The following is a 24925-nucleotide window of genomic DNA, read 5'->3' on the forward strand; positions in this document are numbered from 1 at the left end:
CGCTTCGTCGAATGGAGAAAAATAAAAACTTAGTTTTTGTGCTGGAGCAATTTCCTACAAAAACACGTATTAACTATTTTTACAAATGGTGGAATTTCCTGGTGAATAACAACTAAAATGCTGGCCACTGCACCAATGAAACTAAATAGATGAAAACACTACATTGGAAATCATAGGTTCATCAATAGGCATTACCAAATGCATGCACAAATAAAGAGACAAGACAATCTTCTGGGTTTTCTTGCAAGAGAGAATCGAACCTTACATGTCTCTATCCAGGTTCATTCTGGCGTCACACGCATCTTTTTCCTGTTTATTAGCTTCAAGGGCCCTAGTTACAATGGACATCTCAGCTCTCAAGGGAGGGGTGGGAAAACTGGAGTGAGAAGTCAATAGTCAATGACCCTAGTTACAATAGAAGTTTTAGCTCTCAAAACAGATGAAGGTCATGTAGAGCCGAAGGATCTTCTCCACATTCCAGCAGTCCAAGATGATTCAACCTTCCTGTTGTTTGGTCTAACTAAGAAGCAAAGCATTTACATTGTTGCAAGCAGATGTACTATAATACTTTTCTAATGTTAATAAGCTAAGTAAAGCAAAGCGTTCTTCATTGGGAGCAAATATACAATAATGTAAGACTAATAACCCTAACAGGAAAAAGCCTGCCTTTGCTTATATAATTTCCAGTTACTGACTCTGACTTCCCAGCAAAACGGGACTAAAATCGTGTTATTAACTTTTTAAATTTATTTTAAAAACAAAAGAACTACTGGGTGGACCTCAGTGAAGTCCAAAGTATCAAATTCAGTAACTAACTGGGACTAGAATAATAAATACTAGATTCTGCAGTAAGATTAGTTCTCTGTGACAGCTGCCTCAAAGAATGACAGCAAATACTTACTGGACTGCATTAAAAAAAAGCAACTCTCCTTCTGTGCACATGAAGAAGCTCGGTGATACAAATTCTCAATCTGTAATATCAAAAGCAACATACTTGTAAATAAAAGAATATAATATGTGTCAACGTATTGTCCTCATATAATGATTTATAGATATACAATGAAGAAAGAAGACACTTTAGTCTGGTAAAGAATCAACCTCGAAAGATTGTGGAGAAGGTGGCTTCAGATATTGAGAAACTTCTGGCTAAGAAGCGCAAAGCTCTCGAAGTAAGTTCATTTCTGACTTTTACTCAGTGGCTGTTTTTCCCCCATTAAAAGTCTCATAACAATAATTGTTCAATAGAACATGAAGTTGACCTTTTCTTGTAATTTAAATCATAACGAATCATATTCATTCACTGAAAATTAACTCTTCAAAATTACCATCATCATCTCTGTGTTTCCACAGAGGCTAGCCAATGAGGCGGAACGACTCCAACAAGAGCATCCCTGGCAGGATGGAATAAAGGTAAATGCCATTTCTAAATAATTGTTATACAGCTATATTTTATATTCAATAAATTTATTTTGGTTGTCTGTCTGTGTGCCCTACGACTGACTGGCGACCAGTCTTCGTTGTAGTCCGCCTTTCGCTCGAAGTCAGCTGGGATAGGCTCCAGCATCTCCTGTGACCCTTGTGAGCATGGGGGTTTGGAAGATGATTCAATGAATATATATTAGTTTTAACATAAAACCACAATACACAATTTGAGATAAAACACACTTGTATTATTAGTGCAGTAATTTTCATCAAAAACAAGGCAGAGGCTTCATTCCTTTAAGTATATATCTCATCTCGTCTCATTTTTTGAACCGCTTCATTCTCATTAGGGTTGTGGGGGGTGGACATTTTAGAGCAGGGGTCACCAAACTACGGCCCGCGGGCCGGATACGGCCCGCCGGCACATTTGGACCGGCCCTCTGAACAATACCAGAGACGCTATCGGAATTTATTTTATTTTTTTTTTTAATTTTTTTTTTTTTTTTTTTTTTTGGGATGCGGCCCTCTGGCACATTTGGACCGGCCCTCTGAACAATACCAGAGACGCTATCGGATTTTTTTTCCTATTTGGCCTTGAAGACTGGGACATTTTAATCTTGTGTTTGGTTCATTGCACCCCTGCTGAGCCCACAAATCATCCCAGTGAAGCGGGGCTTCGCATTGCTTCTTTGGTGACACGCGCGGGGAGAGTGTTTCCCTTTGATGCATGCGGGCACGTCCACCGTTGCATGCACGAGCAGTGTTACCGAGACATCTGGACGATCGCAGGTGAGGGCGGAGCCCTGGGACCATCGCGGACTATTCAAGCATATTAAAACTACAACCTGTTTGAGAATGGAATAATGGCGAAAAAGTTAGGTGAGAGAAAAATTGATTCAGAATGCAGGATATTTAACCTGGAGTGGACAAACGATTATTTTTTTGTTCAATGCAAAGAAAAGGCTGTTTGTCTCATTTGTCAAGAGACGGTGGCGGTATTCAAAGAATACAATCTTTGCCGACACTATGAATCCCGTCACAAAGACAAGTACGATAGATTGCAAGGCCAAATACGAGCAGACAAACTCTCAAAGCGAAAAAGTGGACTACTATCTCAGCAGAACCAGGCATCCGTTCGGGCCAGCTTTTGGGTTGCTAAATTGATAGCAAGCAGCGGTAAGCCTTTCACTGACGGAGAGTTTGTTAAGAAATGTATGGATACTGTCGCGGAGGAGGTGTGTCCCGAGAAGAAAGATGCATTTAATGCCGTAAGTCTGTCGGTGAGTACAATGACCAGACGTGTTGAAGAAATCGGGAGTAATGTATATGCCCAGCTTCAGCAGAAGACGAAATAAATTGACTTTTTTTCATTAGCACTGGATGAAAGCACGGACGTGCAAGACACAGCGCAACTGCTCATTTTTATTCGTGGAGTTAGCGCAAACTTTGAGATTTGCGAGGATCTGGCAGCCCTCCAAAGTCTCAAAGGGACTACAACGGGAGAGGATATTTTTGACAAAGTGTGCCAAACCATGGAGAAGTTGGACCTAGACTGGTCAAAGCTAGCTAGCATCACGACTGACGGGGCTCCTAGCATGGTGGCCGAAACTCGCGGTCTAATAATGGGACGCATGAACCGGGAGTTGGAAAAAAGGGGTCTCACCGCCCCGCTACGAGTCCACTGCCAAATTCACCACCAAGCACTGTGCTGCAAAATGTTGACGTGGGATTCTGTAATGACGGTTGTGGTGTCGTGCATAATTTTCAGAGCAAAGGGAGAAGATTGTGCATGGCACAACAGAAAGTTAATGTTCCATGGCTTTTTCTGTTACAAACTGACACCGGCCCCCCATCAGAGAAGGGAAAAGTTATGTGGCCCTCACAAGAAAAAGTTTGGGGACCCCTGTTTTAGAGTGTCCAATCAGCCTACCATGCATGTTTTTGGGATGTGGGAGGAAACCGGAGTACCTGGAGGAAACCCACGCAGGCCCGGGAGAACATGAAAACTCCACACAGATGGACGTGATCTGTATTTGAACCCAGGACCCCAGAGCTGTGAGGCCAACACACTAACCACTCGCACCACCGGGCCACCTCCTTTAAGTATATTTAATAGCATTTTTATAAAATATTGTATTGTACACAGTTGAATAGGGCAAGAAATCAGGGCGAGGAATTAACAAATTTCATCATAAGTCCACATCACAAATATGTACAAATCTATCCCCCTCTCAACTACACCCACACACACCCACACACGCCCACACACATGCGCACACACACACACACACATACACAAAGTCACAGGGTGCATACAAGTATAACAACTCTTTGTATTCCTAAAATTGTACTCATTGAGTTGCCTAAAAATATTCCATTTAATAACTTTTTATGTCGACCATTATTACAGAAGCTATTCGTGTAGCTACGGTATCTTTTTATGTGACTGTCAAGGATGTTTCAAAGACTACTGCTTCAGAAAGACTCGGAACAGAGAAAAAAAAATCTTTTGAGATCAAATGTGGTCCGAAAATAGACACATATCAGCCTCTGAGAAGATGCCATGCTTATTCTAAAGTATGTTAGAGCTCAGAAAAAATGACATGAACAGATGGCAATGCTGCCTGAGCCTGATTCATCATGTGCAGTATTAAGCCGTAAACACTGATTACACTTTGCCGTCAAATTTTTTGTGAATTTTCACATTCACTGTTTATTTGATTGCTGTAATAAGTAGAAATATGTTGATGTTGTCAAGAGGGTTATATGTTTAAAGTACTCTCCGTACGTGTGTTTCCAGGAGCTGGACATGGCCTATTATGACTCAAAAGCAGAGCTGGATCATGTGAGTGCAAGATACAATATATGTATACAATGTACATAACATTGTGGTTCTAGTTTTGTAGAACACATATTTTCACCTTGTAGACATCTTGTCTCTGATTGGATAATTTTACAAATTAGCAACACAAAGTGCAGCTGGTTAGCGCGTCGGCCTCACAGCTCTGGGGTCCTGGGTTCAAATCCAGGTCATGTCCATCTGTGTGGAGTTTGCATCTTCTCCCCGGGCCTGCATGGGTTTCCTCCGGGTACTCCGATTTCCTCCCACATTACAAAAACATGCATGGTAGGCTGATTGGACACTCTAAATTGCCCCTAGGTATGAGGATGGTTGTTTGTCTCCTTGTGCCCTGCGATTGGCTGGCCACCGATTCAGGGTGTCCCCCGCCACTGGCCTGGAGACAGCTGGAATAGGCTCCAGCACCCCCGCGACCCTAATGAGGATAAAGCAGTTCAGTAAATGAGATGAGATGAGAGAGGTACAGCTGATTTTTTTTCACAGCTCATATTAATCAGATACACTTTGTTAGTTCATACGGACGGTGTTAACAATTACAACAAGAAGTGATTATTTCAAAGTTGGAAATCTCACCTTTTAAATTATGATTCAGTGACAGTGGCTTGTAAGTTGAATAAAATAGCAACTAAATAAATTTTTCAATGTTTCGTGGTAGCAAATTATATTGTATTAAAAAGTTGTACAACTAAACTACAAATAGAAAATAAAAACATTTAAACTACTGGAACATTATGCTCAGTATGAGCATTTAATGTACTGAAACTTTAAATATTACAGGTGAAAAGGAGTTAATATAAACTTCGAAATATTCCTCTTGATGTCAAAAAATAAACAAACAAAAAATATTCATATTCATGTTTTAGAATTGTCACGATACTAGTTTTCAACCCAACATCGATAACTCCAAAAAGTTCATGAATAAACAAAAACCGTGATACTTCAAGCATGCAAAATACAATATCCAAATAAAAACATTTTAGTCTCATCTCATCTCTAAAAACAAATTAATAAATGAAGAAAAGAAATTCTGGGCGGCCCGGCGGTGCGAGTGGTTCGCGCGTCGGCCTCACAGTGGGAGCCTGGAGTTCAAATCCAGGTCGATCTACCTGTGTGGAGTTTGCATGTTCTCCCTGGGCCTGCATGGGTTTTCTCTGGGTACTCCGGTTTCCTCTTACCTTCCAAAAACATGCATGGTAGGCTGATTGGACACTCTAAATTGCCCCTAGGTATGAGTATGAGTATGAGCGTGAATGGTTGTTTGTCTTCTTGTGCCCTGCGATTGGCTGGCAACCAATTCAGGATGTCCCACGCCTCTGGCCCAAAGTCAGCTTGAATAGGCTCCAGCACCCCCCGCAACCCTAGTGAGGATAAAGCGGTTCAGAAAAGGAGATGAGATGAGAAAATTAACACAACATTTTCTTCTGCAATCACATATGTACACACAATATTTCATACTTTGTTTCTTTTCAATAACTTTGACGACCTTTGAATATATCTAGTTCACAGATTTCTACATAAGGCAAGTGAATTATCCAGCTTCTAATTCCTATACATTTGATGTATTTTCCAACTATGATAGTATTCCGTGGATGGAGAAGGTGAAGTGGAAAATCCTTCCCACATCAAGCTGGAGTTTGTGTACGACCCCAATTTCAAAAACAATGTCAATTACTCCTACACGGCTGTTCAGATTCCTACAGACATTTATAAAGGAGGCAAGTGAAGTTCGCAATTTTGAGGGTTTGAATCTGTTTCAATCCGTTATATTCCAAATTCCTATCTCCCATCAGCGCCAGTCATTCTCAACGAGTTGAACTGGACGCAGGCACTGGAGAAAGTGTTCATGGAGAACAGTCGAGAGGATCCGTCGTTACTGTGGCAAGCGTTTGGGAGTGCCACTGGGGTGACCCGCTACTACCCAGGTAGATTATCACTTTCAGTCAGCAGCACCATATCTGAAATGAAAAAGTATTTTGTCTGTTTTCCATTTTTGTTTGTAGCCTCCCCTTGGAAAGCGCCTGATAAAATTGACCTCTACGATGTTAGGAGAAGACCCTGGTAAATCAACTCAAAGATTCCATCCATCTCTAGCAGCCTGTAATTGTTTACATTTTCTTGTTTTACCCTCAGGTACATTCAGGGTGCTTCCTCCCCCAAAGATATGGTCATCCTTGTGGATGTGTGAGTTATTTATTCTTTTCTATATACTGTACACTGGTGCCCCCCTTAAATTACAAGTTGAATTTGCTTTAAGCTATAAGTTTAATTTGTTCCATGTCCAAAATGAATGCAAAATGCCAATAATCTTTTCTAGTTTCTACCCCCTAAAATGAAATTGATAAGCTTCAATAACTTCTAAATTGCTGCTTGTAGCAAAATCAATTTTATTTCTCCTGTATAAGTCATCTAAAAACGCTTTAAGAAGTGGAAAATACATTTATTATGGATTATAGTAATTAGACACAGCATGAAATATCCCATTTTACCCACAGTGAAGATTAAGTTTAATTGACGTAGTGCAAATGGTACAACAATTATTTATCCGTTAGTCAGGATTGAATTATGGCAAATAATTAACACAACTATTAAAATTTGTAATACTTTTTGGAACTTTGGGAACTTCGTCATTTAGAGCAAGTAAGCCAATGCTAGCATATGATTGAGATAAGAAATAATGTAATTCAACTACAGTGGTACCTCGACATACAAGTGGCCCGACATACGAGAAATTTGAGATATGAGTAAAATTTCGGGCAAATATTTATCTTGAGATATGAGACAAATTTTGATATACGAGCAGACAGCGGACGCGAAAGGCTGCTCATAAGAACATCATGGGCACTGTCTCTCTCCCCGCAACTCCCTCATGTAATGTCTCTCTGGTCGCAACTCCCTCTTGTAATGTCTATGCGAGCACTGGGCGGAGCGTTGCATTTTTTCAGTGTTTTTTTCCCAGTTAGTCATTGCGAATGGCGAGGCGATCGCTAATACGAGAGTTATATATACTACTCATTGGCAAGTGGTCGTGCGTTATCCTATTGTGAGGACATTTGTGTGCATAATTTTCGGAATATTTTGAAGGGAATACAAAAGCAAACTACCATCGATAGGTTGCATCTGAAAGTCAGGGTGGGGGCGGGGAAAACAGAGCCAACCCGGCCGGGAGAAGAAAGGTATAAAAATGTAAAACAAAATTAGAATTAAGTTTAGTGTAAGGTTAGATTAAAATTATTTTTGAGTGTGTCTGCATTGTAATCCAAGTTCATTTAAATTTGTTTAAGTTATGTTACGAGCGCGTTGCCGTGCAAAAAGCCCCCCCCCCTCTCTGTCCGTCTCTCTCTACCCTCCGCGAAATCCGTCTAATTTTAGTTCTATCAAACACATTTTAGTATACTATTAAACCACTAGTTATTTAATACTTTGTTAATAGATGGCAAATTAGAACAAATTAAACATTTTTTTCCAATCCAATATCCTGTTTTGGTGTTTTTTCAGAGGGTTGGAACGAATTAATTTGTTTTTAGTTCATTTCAATGGGAAACGTTCGTTTGAGTTATGAGTAAATCGACATACGAGCTCAGTCCCGGAACAAATTAAGCTCGTATCTCGAGGTACCACTATACTTGTCAGTACCTTAGTAATCCGCACACTCAACTACCATAATGACAATGCGAATTCCTGTCAGTTGAGTTTTTATAATGTCTAGTCTATCTAAGTTAAAAAACAAACAAACATGCTTAATTCGATTAAAGACTAAGAACTACAAATACTATGCACTTTGAAATGTATAGTAGTAAGAACTCTTCAGAAGAGCAAATACTCAAGGGGAGTAAAGTACGAATCCTTTTAACTGCTGTATTTTTCTATGTGCTAAGCAGTCATCTACTTCCTCTTTCAGGAGTGGGAGTGTCAGTGGACTCACACTTAAACTGATTAAGGCATCAGTGATGGAGATGCTGGACACGTTGTCTGATGATGACTACGTCAACGTAGCCCGGGTTGATCTCTGTTTATTATTATCATAATACCAGGTTTCTCTATCAATTGAGCAATATATTAAGTTAATACTCTACACTGTTTTAGTTCAGCGAGAAGGCAGAGGCAGTGGTTCCTTGCTTTAAACATCTCGTCCAGGCCAATGTGCGCAACAAGAAGATCTTTAAAGAAGCTGTGCAGCAGATGCAAGCCAAAGGCACCACTGACTACAAGTCTGGATTTCATTTTGCCTTTAATCAGCTTTTAAATGTAAGTGACACAGCCTTTGAGATCACACACATAAAAAAAGATTAGTATTTGTATAACATATTTTCAAACATAACTACACTATGCTTCCGTGTTCAATGTGCTTTACAGAGAAGCCTGTTTAGATTTTCAGGGTTATAAATAAAGAGAGCTGAATCAAATACACTTAGGTACAGCAGGTTTTACATGTATCTTGTTGGCGCTGATGTTTTTAGGAAAGTCATTTTCCATAAACTAATTAAAGATAACATTACTATTTTGCATGGCTCCTAAAATTATCATTTTTATTCTCAGCCAAAAAAGGTATGTAACGTTTCACTTTACAGCTCCTCAGGTGACAATGCCATTGAATGGTGTTATCACCATACACATACACATCTTTAAAACCTCCAGACTACTGAGGGACTGTGTGGTAACCTCAGTCTCAGTCTGCAGAAGATCCCCACCTTGTGGACTTCCTGTGTGTGGCTCCAGTTTCTTACCTAGGTCTACAATGTCTTGTGTGTCTTGTGTCTGTCTTGCTACTGCTACCAAGAAATTTCCCGAATACGGGATGAAATAAAGTTCTAATCTAATCTAATCTAATTTTTAGTTAAATTTGAACACGTCAGCTGCTTCATACTCAATCACAAAGCTACAATAGCGCCAAAAAATCTCAAATTATAGTACAGTACCAAAGCTTTTGGATAGGAAACGATCAAATGAAAAACACCTAGTAATAAATCACTATCATCATGAACAACAAGGATGGCTTGTGATTTTTATTTTTTATTTTTTTTACCATGTGTCTTTAACCTGGTAAGATCTTTGGGAACTCTAGAAACATGCAGAGAAACGTGCTTTATAAGTACTACACATTAATCTTTATCTTGGGACTAGCTGTGAATGTTTTTGTTTCAATTTTCCGTCAGAAAACAAACGTCCCAAGGGCCAACTGCAATAAAATCATCATGCTTTTCACTGACGGCGGCGAAGACCGAGCTCAGGATGTCTTCATGCAGTACAACTGGCCCAACAAAACGGTTGGTTTCTTCCTTTACATTCTTACAGTCACACTTCAATTTAGAGAGGTTGGCCGTCATAATGATTTTTTTTAATTCACGGAAAGGTTCGAGTTTTCACCTTTTCAGTGGGCCAGCACAACTATGATGTCACACCCTTGCAGTGGATCGCGTGCACAAATAAAGGTCACTTTCACTGTTTTTGACGTTATGTTGCTGTTTTCCAAACCATCTCTTACACGCAGAATTCTATCACCAGGTTACTATTTTGAGATCCGTTCCCTCTGCGCGATAAGGATTAACACACAGGTGTGTATGCCTGGTAAACCGTCATGTGGTACTCATTCACCGTCCACACACATCTACTTTAATTTGTCCTGGTTTGTGTTCCAAAGACACAGCCATCAATGTCTGTTTGTGTTTTGTCAGGAGTATCTGGATGTGTTGGGACGCCCCATGGTTCTTGCAGGCGATGAAGCCAAGCAGGTCCAATGGACTAATGTGTATCAGGATGCTTTGGTGAGGCTTCACCAACCCACTTTGTGGAATACAGTGGTACCTCGAGATACGAGCTTAATTCGTTCCGGGACTGAGCTCGTATGTCGATTTAATCGTAACTTAAATGAACCTTTTCCATTGAAATGAACTAAAAACTTAATTAATTCGTTCCAACCCTCTGAAAAAACACCCAAAACAGGATATTGGATTGGAAAAACATTTTTATTTGTTCTAATTCGCCACCTATTTACAAAGTTTCAAATAACTAGTGGTTTAATAGTAATAAAATGTATTTAATAGTACTAAAATTAGACGGATTTCGCGGAGAGAAGAAAGAGACGGACCGAGAGAGGTGGGGGGGGAGTGGGGAAAGGTGGACTTTTTTCACGGCAACGCGCTCGTAACATAACATACACACATTTAAATGAACTTTGATTATGATGCAGACACTCAAAAATAAGGTTAATCTAACCTTACACTAAACTTAATTCTAATTTTGTTTAAAATCTTTATTCCTTTCTTCTCCCGGGTTGGCTCTATTTGCCCCGCCTCCACCCTGACTTTCAGATGCAACCTATCGAGGGTTGTTTGCTTTTGTCTTCCCTTCAAAATATTCCCAAAATGATGCACACAAATGTCCTCACAACAGGATAACGCACTACCACTTGCCAACGAGAAGTAGTGTATACACCATTCGCACTGACCTACGGGAAAAAAACACTGAAAAAATGCAACACTCCGCCCAGTGCTCGTAGAAACATTACACGAGGGAAAGACAGTGCCCATGATGTTCTTATGAGCAGGCTCTCGCGTCCGCTGTATGCTCGTATATCAAAATTTGTCTTGTATCTCAAGATAAATATTTGCCCGAAATTTTACTCGTATCTCAAATTGCTCGTATGTCAGGGCATTCGTATGTCAAGGTACCACTGTACTATGTAGAAAACTTACTTATCAGGCATACCCCTGTTTTTAGATCCCATACAAGTGCTGTATCAGGAAAACTTTCAAAAATGCTTTTTCAGGAAAATGAGCCGCATGTTTTCTAGTGTCAATATTGCATAATACGATGTGCACACCTGAGGTTTGTGGCATAGTGCAGGGGTTCCCAAACTCCCCACCCTTAACTGTTCCGTTGATGCTTTGCATACAGACCCTGCATATTCTAATATTCATATAGCCTCAAACTCAGAAGTAGGTATTATTGATTTGTTATTTTAGGTGGAAGGGTAGCATTATTGGGTAAATAGGGGCCAATAACCCCAAATCCATTGACACGTGTCACAACAGTTATGCTACTCTTCATTCATTCATTCATTTTCCGAACGTTTTATTAGATTACTAGATTAGATTAGAACTTTATTTCATCCCGTATTTGGGAAAAAAAATCTTTTTATCTGGATGCTGGAGCCTATCACATGCATCTATGGGCAGCCGGCGAGGACACCCTGAATTAGTGGCCAGCCAATCGCAGGGCACAGAGAGACATACATCTATTCACGGTCACACTTATACCTACGGGCAATTTAGAGTATTTTCTTACTTTGGAGTAAAACAAACTTGATATATGTGCCCGAGGGGTTCCCACCGCCATCGAGGGCAGCTCTCCCAGCACTGTGTCATTGACCCTCGCTGCTAACCTTTTGGGTTTTTCCACAGTGGCCGCAGCATTTTTTTTTCCAAGTTGTATGTCTCCTCGTTCCTTGCAAATGGCTGGCCACCAATTCAGGATGTCCCTGCCTCATGCCCGAAGTCAGTTGGGATGGGCTCCAGAAACCCCCGTGACCCTTGTGAGGATAATCCGTTCGGAAAATGAATGAATAAGCGTGTTAAGTAAAGCTTTGCATACAGTATTTCTTCATAATTTGAAGGTTTGTGGCATTTTGTCCTTTGGTCTTTGCAGGGTCTTGGGATGGTAGTAACAGGGACTTTGCCTGTATTTAATCTCACCATGGATGGAAAACTACAGGTAATAAAATTTCAAAACCATGATATATTTGTTGTTTCATATTTATCATTTGTATTTAAATCAATGGTTTTGTGCTGTTACTAAAAACATATTGAATCTTGTGTTCTTAGAACCAGCTGATTTTAGGTGTCATGGGTGTGGACGTGCACCTAGATGAAATAAAGCGGTTGACACCCCAGTACACTGTATGATCATTTTATATGAATCTCATTTGGTAATTGAATTTATCACATATGTTTCTTATATGCCTTGTTTTCCCAACAGCTCGGGGCCAATGGTTACATATTTGCAATTGACCCAAATGGATATCTTCTGCTTCATCCCAATTTATTGCCCAAGGTGATGCACAGCCCAGATACTGCTTTTTATATGACTGCATTGAGTAGGATGAGTAAGGCTTTGCAGACACTGTTTAGTATTCTTGGGGTAATCAACATACGGGTCTTTCTGTCTCTCAGCTGGTGCATCTCCCCGAGCCTGTCACACTGGACTTCTTGGATGCAGAAGTGGAGGACAGCAATAAAGAGGAGGTGAGTACCAATGCACCAAAAATGTGCCTTTTTTGTAATGTGGCCTTCTTCAGCTCATGTCTAAATTCTTTTCGGGCCAGTGAGCAGCATGGCTGGCCTCGGGAAAACCGAAATATTGGCTCAAGTAACAAGTTTTGCAGCTAACATGAAATGACATGATGTGCTGTAGATCCGACGACAGATGATTGATGGACGACCAGGTGACATGCAGATCAAGACTCTCGTCAAGTCAGTCGATGAGGCAAGTAAAATACAAGTATAGCTATAAAGCATCTGTATTCCAATACATCTTTAGACATCTGTCACTGACTTCAGTATACCAATAGAAACACCTACACAATCAAATTACTTGTTGCACCGTGTTAAAAATTTGGCAAAAAAAGAAACAAAACACCATCTCATTAAATACTTCAACCGTTCCACATACTGCGCATGTATTTGTTGTACAATAATTAAGTCATGCCATTTCATTTTGTAGCAATACATTGATGAGGTGTATAGAGGTTACACTTGGACTCCTGTCAATGGAGCAGATTACAGGTGAGCTTACTTGATGTCAGTGGCGGGCCGTGAATTTCCAACCGATGCCTTCAGTGCTATGTCTGAATCAATCCAACCTACAAAAACTATTTTATGGCTATAAAACCTTTACTGCAGCAACATCTGCGACACATATAAAAAAGCATCAATAATAACCTCATACAATTGAAATATTATTTAGGAATATAGCCATATTTTACTCACCAAAAATGATTTTTATCTGTACACAAAATCCATCCTCCTTTCTTTCCTCCTTCTTTTCTATCGCCATCAAAGCTAATGCTGAAAGTCGAGCTTGTCCTGTCGTATTTCTGGCACAAGTTTTTATTCTATTTAGTGCTGAAAATGCTCGTTCCTGAAAATGGCTTTGACAGTAAATCTGCAAACAAATCAATTTCTTCTCCTCCTTCAGCCATTGCGGGTTGACAAAACCGCTATGAAATCAACACAACAATATATTTGCTTTTGCAGCTCGCTCCAGATACAGTTTGGTAGCTCTGGCTAGTCCACTCGATCACTAGCCAATCATAGTTGGTGAAAGCGATGATGCCTGTGACAAGGCCTTGGTGTCGCCAACTTGAAATCTGATTGGTTAAAGCAACAGTTTATCGACGCTTGTTTTATGCAGCAGAGCCTGCAGAACTGATTGTGAAGGCCTCAAGGCAGAATTCTGACCCTGGCAACAAATAATGGCTAAAATTTGACTGGTTAGATGCTTAAATATAAAAACACATCTGGGAGCAGCGCAACCATGGGGAAAGCAACGAAAGGAAGCTGACAGACAATTTGGAATTATTTAATACGTATTCATGGACAAAACATAATTATCACCGGTCTGTGATTCAGATATATTTTTTAGGCCAGCAGAGAAGGCCTTGCAGGCCCTGACGGTCCACCACTGCTTAATGTGTCTGCCTTGTTATTAATTTCAAATGACAATATATCATCTTGAATAAACCATCACTGTGTCCACCCCAAAACTTGCAGTCTGGGGCTGGTACTACCCCCCTACAATGAGTACTACATCCAGGCAGACCTCAACGATGTGATGCTTCAGCTTCAGTGTAAGTACACAGATGCTACAATTGCTAAGGCTGCAATTAAAATGTTATAATCAAAATTAACCCAGTTTGTGTGGTGCAGACATGCAGTCATTACTGCCAAGCTCCTTTGAATCTTCAGGGCATGTCTTTCTTGCGCCAAGGTGACATATTCCTTCTCTTTTGAGTGTTTGTCTCCATTTTCAAATAAGAGATGCCAACATATCTCTTGTCCTCCATGCAGGGAATACTGCAAACGTCTACAGATTTCAGACAACAACACCCAGTTTTTGCAGAACTTCCTGTCTCTGATGTTGGAAATTTCTCCTGAATCAGATGAGTGTAAGCTGCAGCCTCTGCAACAGGAACATCCATCACTGTTAAAGGGTCTACATATTTTGTTTCTCGAATTCCAGGTGACCAAGGGCTTATTCACAACCTGATACTGGATTCCAGGATTATTGGTCAACTAGCCTCACGCGTGTGGAAAAACAAGGATCTTAGCTCGTGAGTATAGCTTCACTTGTCGCATGCTAAATGAGGCTTGAGATGCAGATCTTGTTCACTTATGATCTGCTGGGCTACAGGTATGGCTTCCTGGCTGTGTTTGCGTCCACTGACGGAGGCATAACACGAGTCTTCCCCAATTTGTGAGTTGAACAAATCTCATTTAAAATAATCTTGAAATAAATTCTGAGGTTTTTTTGTATGAAGAGCTGCTGAAATATGGGACGAGGACCCGGAACCCTTCAATTCAAACTACTATCGAAGGAGCCTTGACAACAAAGGTTACATGTTCCGAGCTCCAACTAGAGAATGTGCGTACATTTTCACACAACTTTTAATGTATATATTTTTAAAGGGGGTGGGGGTACATAGGCTTGCCAACCGTCCCTTGAAAAACATGTGTCTTATATTGAGGTTACAAGGGACGTGCTTTGTCCCTTATTATCGTGAAGCTAAAAAATAGTGTCCTACTTGTAGAACAAATTAATACTGTTGGGGTGCTTTTTAACTATGAATGGAGATAAAGGTATTACAAAGCCTCTCCTGCTTTGTGACCGATGAGCATACAAGTACGAGAATGACAATACGAAATCCCGCTTATCTCATTGGCTAAGGAAGTGTCGCTTGCCATGAAAATAACGGAAAACAACATGGCACCATGGATGACAGAAAAAAATAATGCATTTTTTTAATAGGATATATTTGTTTCTAATTTTACCTTAGAGTTTATGTTTGCACTTTGTTCCCTCTTCTTTGTATATAAACCTCATTTGTTTTATGATCAAGCCTGGATAATCAATCACATCAATCTTTAAAGCGCCGTAAAAACACACTATTTCACACAGAGCGCTGCTGTCAACCAGAATCAAAAATGAGGCATTCGAACTTGCTCTAAGTTTTTATTTTATTTGCTTCTTTACCGGGGCGGCCCGGCGGATGAGTGGTTAGCGCGTTAGCCTCACAGCTCTTAGAAAATGAGATATGAGATGGACAGATTTTTTTTCTAGTATTTTATTATGTTTTTTAAAATTGAAATACATAGAGTGGTAAGCACGTCTGCCCCACAGTTCTGATATCGACGGTTGAATCCCAGGTGGGTTCTGACCTTCCTGTTTGGAGTTTGCATGTTCTCCCCGTGCCCACATGGTTTTTCTCCAGGTACTCCGACTTCACCTACATCCCAAAAACATGCATGGTCGAGAAAATAAACGGACAAAAACGCACAAAGAAAGCGTCACGGCTATCAGGGTTAAATTATACATTTTTAATCTTAGCAATACAGATATATTTAATATTATTTTTTATTTTTTAAATTTGGACGTGTCAACGAGAGGCCCTTTGCTTTTTTCAGGGAGTTGGCAACCCTTAGTTATAATATACAGTGTATTACAAAAAAATCAGTTGAAGAGAGCTTTACTTTCCTTTGCTTCTATGCCCCTCTAGTGGAAACGCCTTACTGCGACAAAAGCAGATGTTTTTGTATTACTAATGTGTTTAATACTTTATTTAGCCACCACAAAAGGGTTTAAATATGACACATGACAACTATTTCTGAGAATGATACACTGCAGTTCTAAACCACCCATTTCTATTGACTTCATGAAATATTTATTTAACCTTGTGTTGTTATTGTTGTTTTTCTGAACAGATTTAGATGACATATTAGGACCGGAAAACAGCACAGTTGGAATTCTGGTCAGTTCAGCTGTGGAGGTTAATTTAGGAGGGAAACTTCTAAAACCTGCAGGTTTTGAAAATCTCTTTTTACACAACATTTGGCTGTTTATTTAGGTTTTTTTTTTTTCCTCGTTGGCTTCTCTCCGTTGACTCTCTTGTTTTGACTGTTAGTTGTGGGAGTAAAGCTGGATCTTGAAGCATGGGTGGACAAGTTCAAAATCCTAGCCAGCAACGTGTCGGACAGTCGACCAGGCTCACACAAGGTAAGACCCCAACATTTGATACGGTGACATTATGTTTTAGTTTGATTTATTTAATAAGGGAAAGCACATATTAATGAACATATTCACATTTATGTAAATGAACATATATATGTAAATATGTACGATTGTAGCCAAGGGCTTATTTCTCTCTTCAGTCCCTTGTGTAGATTGAAGATAATTGATGACACATACACACACACACACACACACACAGACACACGGACACACACACGCATAAACACACGCACACACGTCCAAAATGAACTACACAGTCACATCTAGAGCAGGGGTGGGCAAACCGGTCCTTGAGGGCCACTGTGGGTGCAGGTTTTTGTTGCAATCGATCCAGCAAAGGCAGTTTAACCAATGAGATTTCTGCAGAAAACAAGAAGCAACTGACTGCAATTCACTGATTGCACTTGTAGGACACCAGATTGGTGAAAAGGTGGCCTCTTTATGGGTTGGAATGAAAACCTGCACCCACTGCGGCCGTTTGTGGAATAGTTTGCCCACCGTTGCCTCTAGAGCCAGCCCTTGTTAATGTGTTGGATTTTTTTGTACAAAATCTTGCAGGGGAGGAAGACCTTTGTGATGGATCTTCAAATCTTTATCTTGATATGTTGGTGTTTATTTATCGTCATATTTTCTTATCAAACATTTTATTTTACAGTGCTCACCAACCGGGAGCTGTGAGATGGATTGTGAGGTCAACACGGACGTAAGAACTTCATGTCTCACAGATCCTATATATGATCATTAAAATAGTTTGTCACCAGAATATGGAAATAAAGTGAACAATGTTTTTTCTGTAGGACCTCCTTTGCTACCTCATTGATGATGGTGGTTTCCTTGTTATGTCTAATCAAAGAGATCACTGGAAAAAGGTCAGTATTTTGATGCAACAGTTGGGAAAAGTTCAAATGTAAAGTGTAATGGAACTATGAGGTTTAGTTCCTCGCAGTATTCAGGAAAAGCAAATCGGGTAACATGACCCTTTCCTCTTTGCCAACATGGCAAAAATGAGTAGAAGTTAAAGTACAACTGATACGGATGCCTACTTGGTATATATAAATATGGGCTCCACCCACCACTAGCATGCAAGCTTCCTTGATTGGGAGACAAGAGTCCCTGCCTAAATACACTTCAACTGTATTTATATAAAATTTTAATCTGAAAAGTTTAAAATGATCTCGGTGATGCATAGTTGTTTTTTTAAAGTAGGTGTTGATATTCAAACCATGCATTTTGCTACAGTGGTCTCATATCATATTTAATATAAATGGTAGGCCGTACATAGGGGACACTGGGCAATATCATATTTTGTGGACAATCTTTAAACATACCCATTTATTTTATTTTATAATTCATTCCTAATGAATTTAACACTAACATTTGTGTTTTAGTTGTGGCTTCCTACCCAATTCAACTTGGGTTTCGTGCGGAGTGGTGCTTTTTCCAACCCATAGAAAGCATTTCTCAGCTCCAAAACTGTACATGAATTCATCTTCTCTCGTGGGCTGGTGAAGCCTGTGCCAACAAACGATGGGCAGGTGGCAGGATACACCCTAAAATGGTTGCCAGTTAATCGCCGAGCTATTATTAGTGACAAATAAGCTTTCAGATTTTAGTGTTCAAGATGTGGGAGGAAGCCTTTGTACGTAGAGAAATCCCACGCAGGCACAGGAAGAACAAGGCTGGAACCCACCAGGGGGTAAACCTTTGATCTCAAAACTGTGAGGCGTACATTATATCTACTCTTCCACTGTGATGCCTCAATCAGTACAGTCTAAAATAAATGACATAGCTTTATAGAAAACTAAAGTTATCGATTAACACTAACAATTATGAATGACATGTTTTGAGTGGTTAGGGCGCTGGCCTCACATTTTTGGGGTCCTGGGTTCAAATCCAGGTTGGTCCACCTGTGTGGAGCTTGCATGTTCTCCCTGGGCCTGCGTAGGTTTTCTCTGGTTACTCTGGCTTCCTCCCACATTGCATTCGTACAATTTAAAACAAAGGCAAGTGCAATGACTTAAACCACAGTTTAGCTGTTTCTATCAAAATGGCATAACTCTGAACTACAGTATGACCGTTCACAATTATTTCTTAATGATAATAATAACAATAATCATGCAGGTCTGTAATAAAAATACATGGTACTTGCCAGGAATGCTGATTATTTATTTTATACAATCTCTATCTATATTCATTCTTTTTCTGTACCACTTATCCTCAAGTAGGCTTTTGTGTTGTGATAATGACGACAGGGCCTATGTCCGATTATTATTATTATTAAGGGTCATTGGGGGTGTTAGAGACTTTCCCAGCCAACTATGGGCACCAGCTCGGGGACACTCTGAATTGGTGGCCAGCCAATCGCAGGGCACAAGGAGACGGAAATCCAATCAGGCTCACACGCATACCTAGGAGCAGTTTAGAGTGTTCAACCAGCCTGCCATGCATGTTTTTGGGATGTGGCAGGAAACCGGAATACCCGGAGAAAACCCACACAATCTCGGAATGAACATCCAAAGTCTACGTTGATCTCAGAGGGCGATGCGCTAACCACTTAAACACTGGGCCGCTCTTTACTCATGTATTTGTTTTTATATATAAAAATAATGATAGAATAAGAATAGACTGCTTTAAGGCGATCAATACAATTTAATCCACAGTAAAATATCAATTATACTGATTGCTTTTGTTTGTGTCTAGGCCAGCAAAGATGTTATGCTTAAGTTTAAAATATCTATCTTTATTTTAATGAACAATTGAACCTACTCTACTGTGCTGCATTATTTTTATGTTACTCATGAAGATGGTGTTTGGTGAATCTGCTTTAAATGTACTTGTGATGTATACTTGTATATTTGCAGCTCCTTCTTTCTGACTGTGCAGTATCATTTCATGGTCAAAGGATGGCAGCAAATGTTCACCAAACATCATGTATATGTTGAAAGCAGAAAATCAAATCCTGTAGCGCAACAAAATGCAATGCATTTCATTTAATAAGGTTGCATACGTTTGCATGATGCTGATAAGATAATGAAGTAACCAACTAAAGGGTGAAAAGATACCTCCCATCTTCACCCATTATTACGTACTAGATATCATAATTCTGGGATCAAGGGTTCTTTCACAGGCGAGTCCCTACTCTGTGTAGTTTGCATGTTCTCCTCGGGCTCGCGTGGGTTTTCTCTGGGTAATCCAGTGTCCTCCCACATCCCAAAACATGCATGATAGGCTGTATGAGTATGAGCATGAATGGATGTAAATCTCACTCCTCGTGCCGTGTGATTGGCTGGCTACCAATTCAGGATGTCCCCTGTGTGGTACCCACATCAGCTGGGATAGATTCCGTGACACTTGTGAGGATAAGCGGTACAGAAAATGAATGAATAAAAAGGTCAGATCAGCTTTAGACCCCATGTGAGCCTTACGCAAGGTTATTTTAAAAATGTGGATAATGAAAAGAATTATTTACTAAATAATCATGTTCTTTAGAATATGTTATTGACTCTGATTTACGCCCAAATTTGGACCAAACTTAAAAGTTAAAGAAAAGTAGTAGCAGCACTCATCTTAACCCATGTGTAGCTTGATATTTTTCATTTGTTTCTCACAGATCGGTCTATTTTTCGGTGATGTTGATCCGTACTTGATGCACGCCCTCTACAACAACTCCATATTCAGCCGGCGACAAACTTTTCACTTCCAGTCGGCATGCGAGCCAGTCAGCAGCAGCCACACTGGCGCAGCACCTCGGCGCTTCTTTGTGGTAGGAAGAAGTGTTTTGCTTCTTTTATAGTGTTTCATTATAGAGAGAAACAAATGAATTACATTTTATTTTAATATGAAATTTGTGTTTTATTCAATGGAAAATGTCTCTAGTAGTGCATGAAATTGGTACTCTAGCTTTGCTAAACAATAAATTACATAACACAGACCAACACACAGTTTTCACACACTATGTAAATTTAGTCTCTCTCACATAGACGCTCACACACTACATTTTTTTGCTGCTGGGTCAGCACAGATAAAATGATAAATGCAAGTCAGTTAGTTGTGCCATTTCTTACAAATCATATGCATGACTCTTTTGAGTCATTGGAAATATTCGTTTTCAATATATTAGTTCAGGAGCCCCATTTAACCCCAGAATACTTTCTACAGCCGTCTATTGCCGACATCCTCAGCTTGGCTTGGTGGACGTCCACGGTGGCTTGGTGAGACTTTTTATTTCAATTTAATTTTATTATACTGTTTATAACTCAGAAGGTAACACATAGTTCACAGGACAAAAAAGACCCAATCTAACAGAGGCAGGCATACAAGTCGACATGTCAGAGTGCATAGGGGCACGTTAACAATGCTACACCTGTTGGGGTCAGTGTATTGCTCAAGGACACAACAAGAGACGATTGACAGCTCATTATTGTCTGGGGCTAGACTGGCCAAGTCCTTGGAGAGATGCTGCCGGCCAAATAACTGCACTTCACATCAACTGACACCTCAGCATGGAGCTTGCCCTTTAAAACAATCTCAACTGTGTCAAGACCTCGATGCATGCCACGCCAATGGCGTCAGCTGCCACTTCCTTGTGACTATTTTCAGACCAGAAGGGTACTTTTTAAAGCACTTTTTAACAAGATGGTATGTGATCTTTTCTTCAGGTCTTTGATCCAGCAAGTACTTTACGGACTGGCACACAACAGCTGGCTCCATCAAGGTGTGTGGTACAGATGACAAATCAACATATGTCTAAATATGAGAATCCATGTCATCTCCTGTAAACCCGTTTGCTGCTATTGACGGCAATGGATGAGATTTATAGAATACATTTCTAATTCTCTATAATTTTTCGGCGGCCGAGTGGTTAGCGAGTCGGCCTCACAGTTCTGGCGTCGTGGGTTCGATCCCAGGTCGGTCCTCACTGTGGGCTTGCGTGGGTTTTCTCCCGGTACTCTGGTTTCCTCCCACATCACAAAAACATGCAAGATAGGCTGGTTGAAAACTGAATTGCCCTCAGGTATGAGTATGAGCATCTGTCTGTGCCCGGCCAATTGACTGGACACCAATTTAGGGTGTCCCTGGTCTGGCCGCCTTAGTTAGCTTGGATAAGCTCCAGCATTATCCGCGACTCTTGTGAGGATAAGTGGTTCGGAAAATAATAATAATCGGACATAGGCATTGTCATCATCATTGACTCGACAAAAAGCCTAATTGTCATCATACCCAGAAACTGTGTATGACGAAATTGGTAAATGAATGAATGAATGAATTTCTATAGATAAGATGGATTACCGTCAATGCTAGCCATTGTGAACATTGAACACTGTTTGGTGCTGAACTGTTGTAACCATGATGAAATGTCCTTGAATTAATGTTTTTTCCTTCCAGATGACATCCTTGCGGAAGGTTTTGAGATCAAGGCGACCAGTTGTGTGACCATCCAAAGCCAGTTCTTCTTCACTAACACCACCAACTCGTATAATGTGCTGCAGGACTGTGTGAACTGTTCGCGGTGTGTTTTTGTTTTTTTCTTCCTAACTCACTCTATGAACTTAACACTGATCCCATCCAAATTAATCTTGTTCTTTGTCTATCGCAATGCAATTTTTCAGGCTGTTTCACGCCAAGCGGATAGAAAACACCAACCTCCTCTTTGTGGTCGCTGAGACACTCTCCTGTAGTTCCTGTCAGATAGAGAGACTGAGCCAAATCAGGACAGAGCGTATCCTTTCCCACACATCCTGTACAAACACACACTGCAATGTACTACATGAAAGTTACCGTTGATCTCCTCAACTGACAACATTCAGTCCAGGAGGAAAATCCTTGTGAGGTACTGAGCAACGCACGATATCGGAGAGGTCCGACAACCTGCCTTGACTTCAGTGCCTTAGTGAGTATAAACATAACCCTTTAAATGCGAAAGTTGCAAAATTGTGACAAGCAATATTGCTGACTTTAACAAATTCAAATATGGAGCCTCTTTCAGTACTCGTAACTACATGAAAACAACTAGCTTAAAGCGGTGGTGGACTTTTTGGCTTATCGGTTAAAAGGTCACCACGGCAGAACCATAGAATCGCCTGTTAAATTCGCCAAAAACTCCACGCCAGATTCAAGTGCAACCCACACACATAGGAATCGAACCCATATCACCATAAGCTGACTGGAAAAGACTGCAGAAAGTAATCAACGCAGTCCAAAAAGATCATCAACTGCCCCCTACCCACCCTGTCCAGCAGCTCACCAAACACCTGGCTTAAAACACAGTGAACCTGTTTCATTTAAAATGTAGTAACTGTTGATATTTTATGTTACCACTTTTATGATTAAACTAAACAAACACTATTATGAATAAATGCTCACATCAGAAACTTTCATTCCAAGGTTTGCACCCAAAGTTGTGCTTGTATTTAACCCTAGAAGGCCAAATGTATCATATTTGATACATGCATTTTGAGCAATGTTTATTTCCGCACTTAAAACTAATGTTTCGTAGAAATGTAATGAAAATAATATTTGTATTTATTCAGGGGGGGACCATTGAAGGCTCAAAGTTGACATGACTTTAATTTGCTGTCAATATTATTAGTAATGGGTCTTTTTCATTGCAGGAAAATACTTCCGAGTGTGGACGAGCACACTTTGTACAGCCCTCATTGGGGGCCCTACTCGCCCTTCAGCTCATTCTGCCTTTCTTTCACCACTGACACATCTGTCAAATCCATGTTGACTGAAGGTCAGGTACCTGAAACAAGTTCATCTTCTGGATCAGTTTTCGGTTTTATTTAGAGTTTGGGGAGGATTTTTTTCTTATCAGTTCAAATGTTCCTATAACTGGGCATCAAAGAAGCACAGGAATGGAACGCTCAAGGCTAAATGAAGTTTATATTTTTGGAGTAGTATATAGCACAAATTACGAATAATGAAAATGTTACAATTGATAACAAGATTCTGCATGAATGAAACCCAACAAAAAACGAAACAAGACATTTAAGCTAAATTCAATTAACCGCACACTTATTTATTTCACAATGAAGTTCCTTGACCAACCAGAAGTACAAATTGTATCAGTGGTCACATTACAATCTGTTTACAATTTATTTATGACACTTTAAAGTGAATAAAGATATATACCTTATATCAGTGGCGGGCCGTGCATTTCACTAGTCCTTCAGTAATGCCCCGTCTGAATCCATCAATATTACTTATTTATGGCTATAAAACTTTTACTACAACTACAGCTGCCACATATACAAAAAAAACATCAATAATTACCTCATAAAATTGCAGAATTATTTACCTTTTATTTGTACAGAAAATCCATCCTCCTTTCTTTTCTTTTTTTAACCATGTCATACAGATTATCCTTGCGTTTCAGTCATTCCCCGAAATTAAAGTTCCCGCTTGACCCCCCCTGGCCCACCACTGCTATATATGATTTGGGACCACACATCAGTGACCAAATATTTGTCAAATATCAGAGACGATCTTGAAGTACTTCCATTTACAAAACCAATCGAGCACAAGATGTGGAAAAAGTCAAGCCAATTATTAGTGAGTATAATGGTTATTAAGGTGGAATAGCAAGGAGTTATGATACAGTGTTCAGTGAAATAATGCTGTGATGATATGTGATTGTTTATTAACAACCAGTTTGAATCTGAGTGCAGTGTTCGATGGACTTTGTAAACCTGTACCCAAATCAATTTAGAACAAAGCAACGACAAATTGGTATTTGTAACAGATTTTTCTTCATCAAAAATGCGAAATGCTCTTCATTTATTTTTGCTTCCTAAATGGGGAATGTAGCTTCTAAGCAGCTTTCTGTGTTATTGATAATTGTGTTGATTCAATTTTTCAAGTTACCTATTCACGGCGGCCAGGTGGACGAGTGGTTAGCGCGTCACCCTCACAGCTTTGGGGTCTAGGGTTCGATCTCGGGTAGGTCCTCACAGTGTGGAGTTTGCATGTTCTCCCAGAGCTTGTGGGGGTTTTCTCTGGGTGCTCCTTCCTGCCCCTAGGTACGAGTGTGAGCGTGAATAGTTGTCTGTCTCCTTGTGCCTTGTGATTGGCTGGGCACCAATTCAAGATGTCCCACGCCTGGTGTCCAAAGTCAGATGGGATTGGCTCCTGCACCCCTCGCAACCCCTGTGAGGATAAGCGGTAAGGAAAATGAAAGAATGAAAAGTAACTATTCACTTTGCTGCAATGTTTCAGCAAGATACCAATATATAAGCCTTTGGCTATTCAAGTCACGTAGAGTGACAACCAGCCAATTTTTCCCAGTGGCACAAATTTTATTCGTGCATTTTCTGAAATAGACAACCATTAACGCTCACACTCATACCTAGGGGCACTTTA

General features: G+C 40.1%; 1 protein-coding gene across 1 annotated transcript in view; it reads left to right on the top strand.

Moving 5' to 3' along the window:
* cacna2d2b (calcium channel, voltage-dependent, alpha 2/delta subunit 2b) overlaps positions 1–24228 on the top strand; it is a 41994-nt gene extending 17766 nt beyond the window's left edge. Inside the window, exons 3-38 of the mRNA XM_077602450.1 lie at positions 1053–1169; positions 1351–1410; positions 4223–4267; positions 5862–5997; positions 6073–6204; positions 6283–6340; positions 6413–6463; positions 8181–8280; positions 8366–8527; positions 9436–9546; positions 9633–9711; positions 9785–9834; positions 9955–10044; positions 11927–11992; positions 12103–12177; positions 12257–12331; positions 12451–12522; positions 12692–12763; positions 13001–13062; positions 14050–14126; positions 14206–14266; positions 14347–14444; positions 14519–14609; positions 14690–14752; positions 14817–14920; positions 16258–16356; positions 16458–16549; positions 17220–17267; positions 17362–17433; positions 20175–20327; positions 20723–20775; positions 21223–21278; positions 21950–22073; positions 22174–22283; positions 22372–22454; positions 23176–24228. Coding sequence (XP_077458576.1) covers positions 1053–1169; positions 1351–1410; positions 4223–4267; positions 5862–5997; positions 6073–6204; positions 6283–6340; positions 6413–6463; positions 8181–8280; positions 8366–8527; positions 9436–9546; positions 9633–9711; positions 9785–9834; positions 9955–10044; positions 11927–11992; positions 12103–12177; positions 12257–12331; positions 12451–12522; positions 12692–12763; positions 13001–13062; positions 14050–14126; positions 14206–14266; positions 14347–14444; positions 14519–14609; positions 14690–14752; positions 14817–14920; positions 16258–16356; positions 16458–16549; positions 17220–17267; positions 17362–17433; positions 20175–20327; positions 20723–20775; positions 21223–21278; positions 21950–22073; positions 22174–22283; positions 22372–22454; positions 23176–23271 — 3093 coding nt within the window. The 3' untranslated portion in view covers positions 23272–24228. The remainder of the gene's footprint in view (positions 1–1052; positions 1170–1350; positions 1411–4222; positions 4268–5861; positions 5998–6072; positions 6205–6282; positions 6341–6412; positions 6464–8180; positions 8281–8365; positions 8528–9435; positions 9547–9632; positions 9712–9784; positions 9835–9954; positions 10045–11926; positions 11993–12102; positions 12178–12256; positions 12332–12450; positions 12523–12691; positions 12764–13000; positions 13063–14049; positions 14127–14205; positions 14267–14346; positions 14445–14518; positions 14610–14689; positions 14753–14816; positions 14921–16257; positions 16357–16457; positions 16550–17219; positions 17268–17361; positions 17434–20174; positions 20328–20722; positions 20776–21222; positions 21279–21949; positions 22074–22173; positions 22284–22371; positions 22455–23175) is intronic.
* The last annotated feature ends 697 nt before the right edge of the window (positions 24229–24925 follow it).

The sequence above is a fragment of the Stigmatopora argus genome, chromosome 6, assembly GCF_051989625.1.
Source record: "Stigmatopora argus isolate UIUO_Sarg chromosome 6, RoL_Sarg_1.0, whole genome shotgun sequence".
NCBI classification, from domain to species: Eukaryota; Metazoa; Chordata; class Actinopteri; order Syngnathiformes; family Syngnathidae; genus Stigmatopora; species Stigmatopora argus.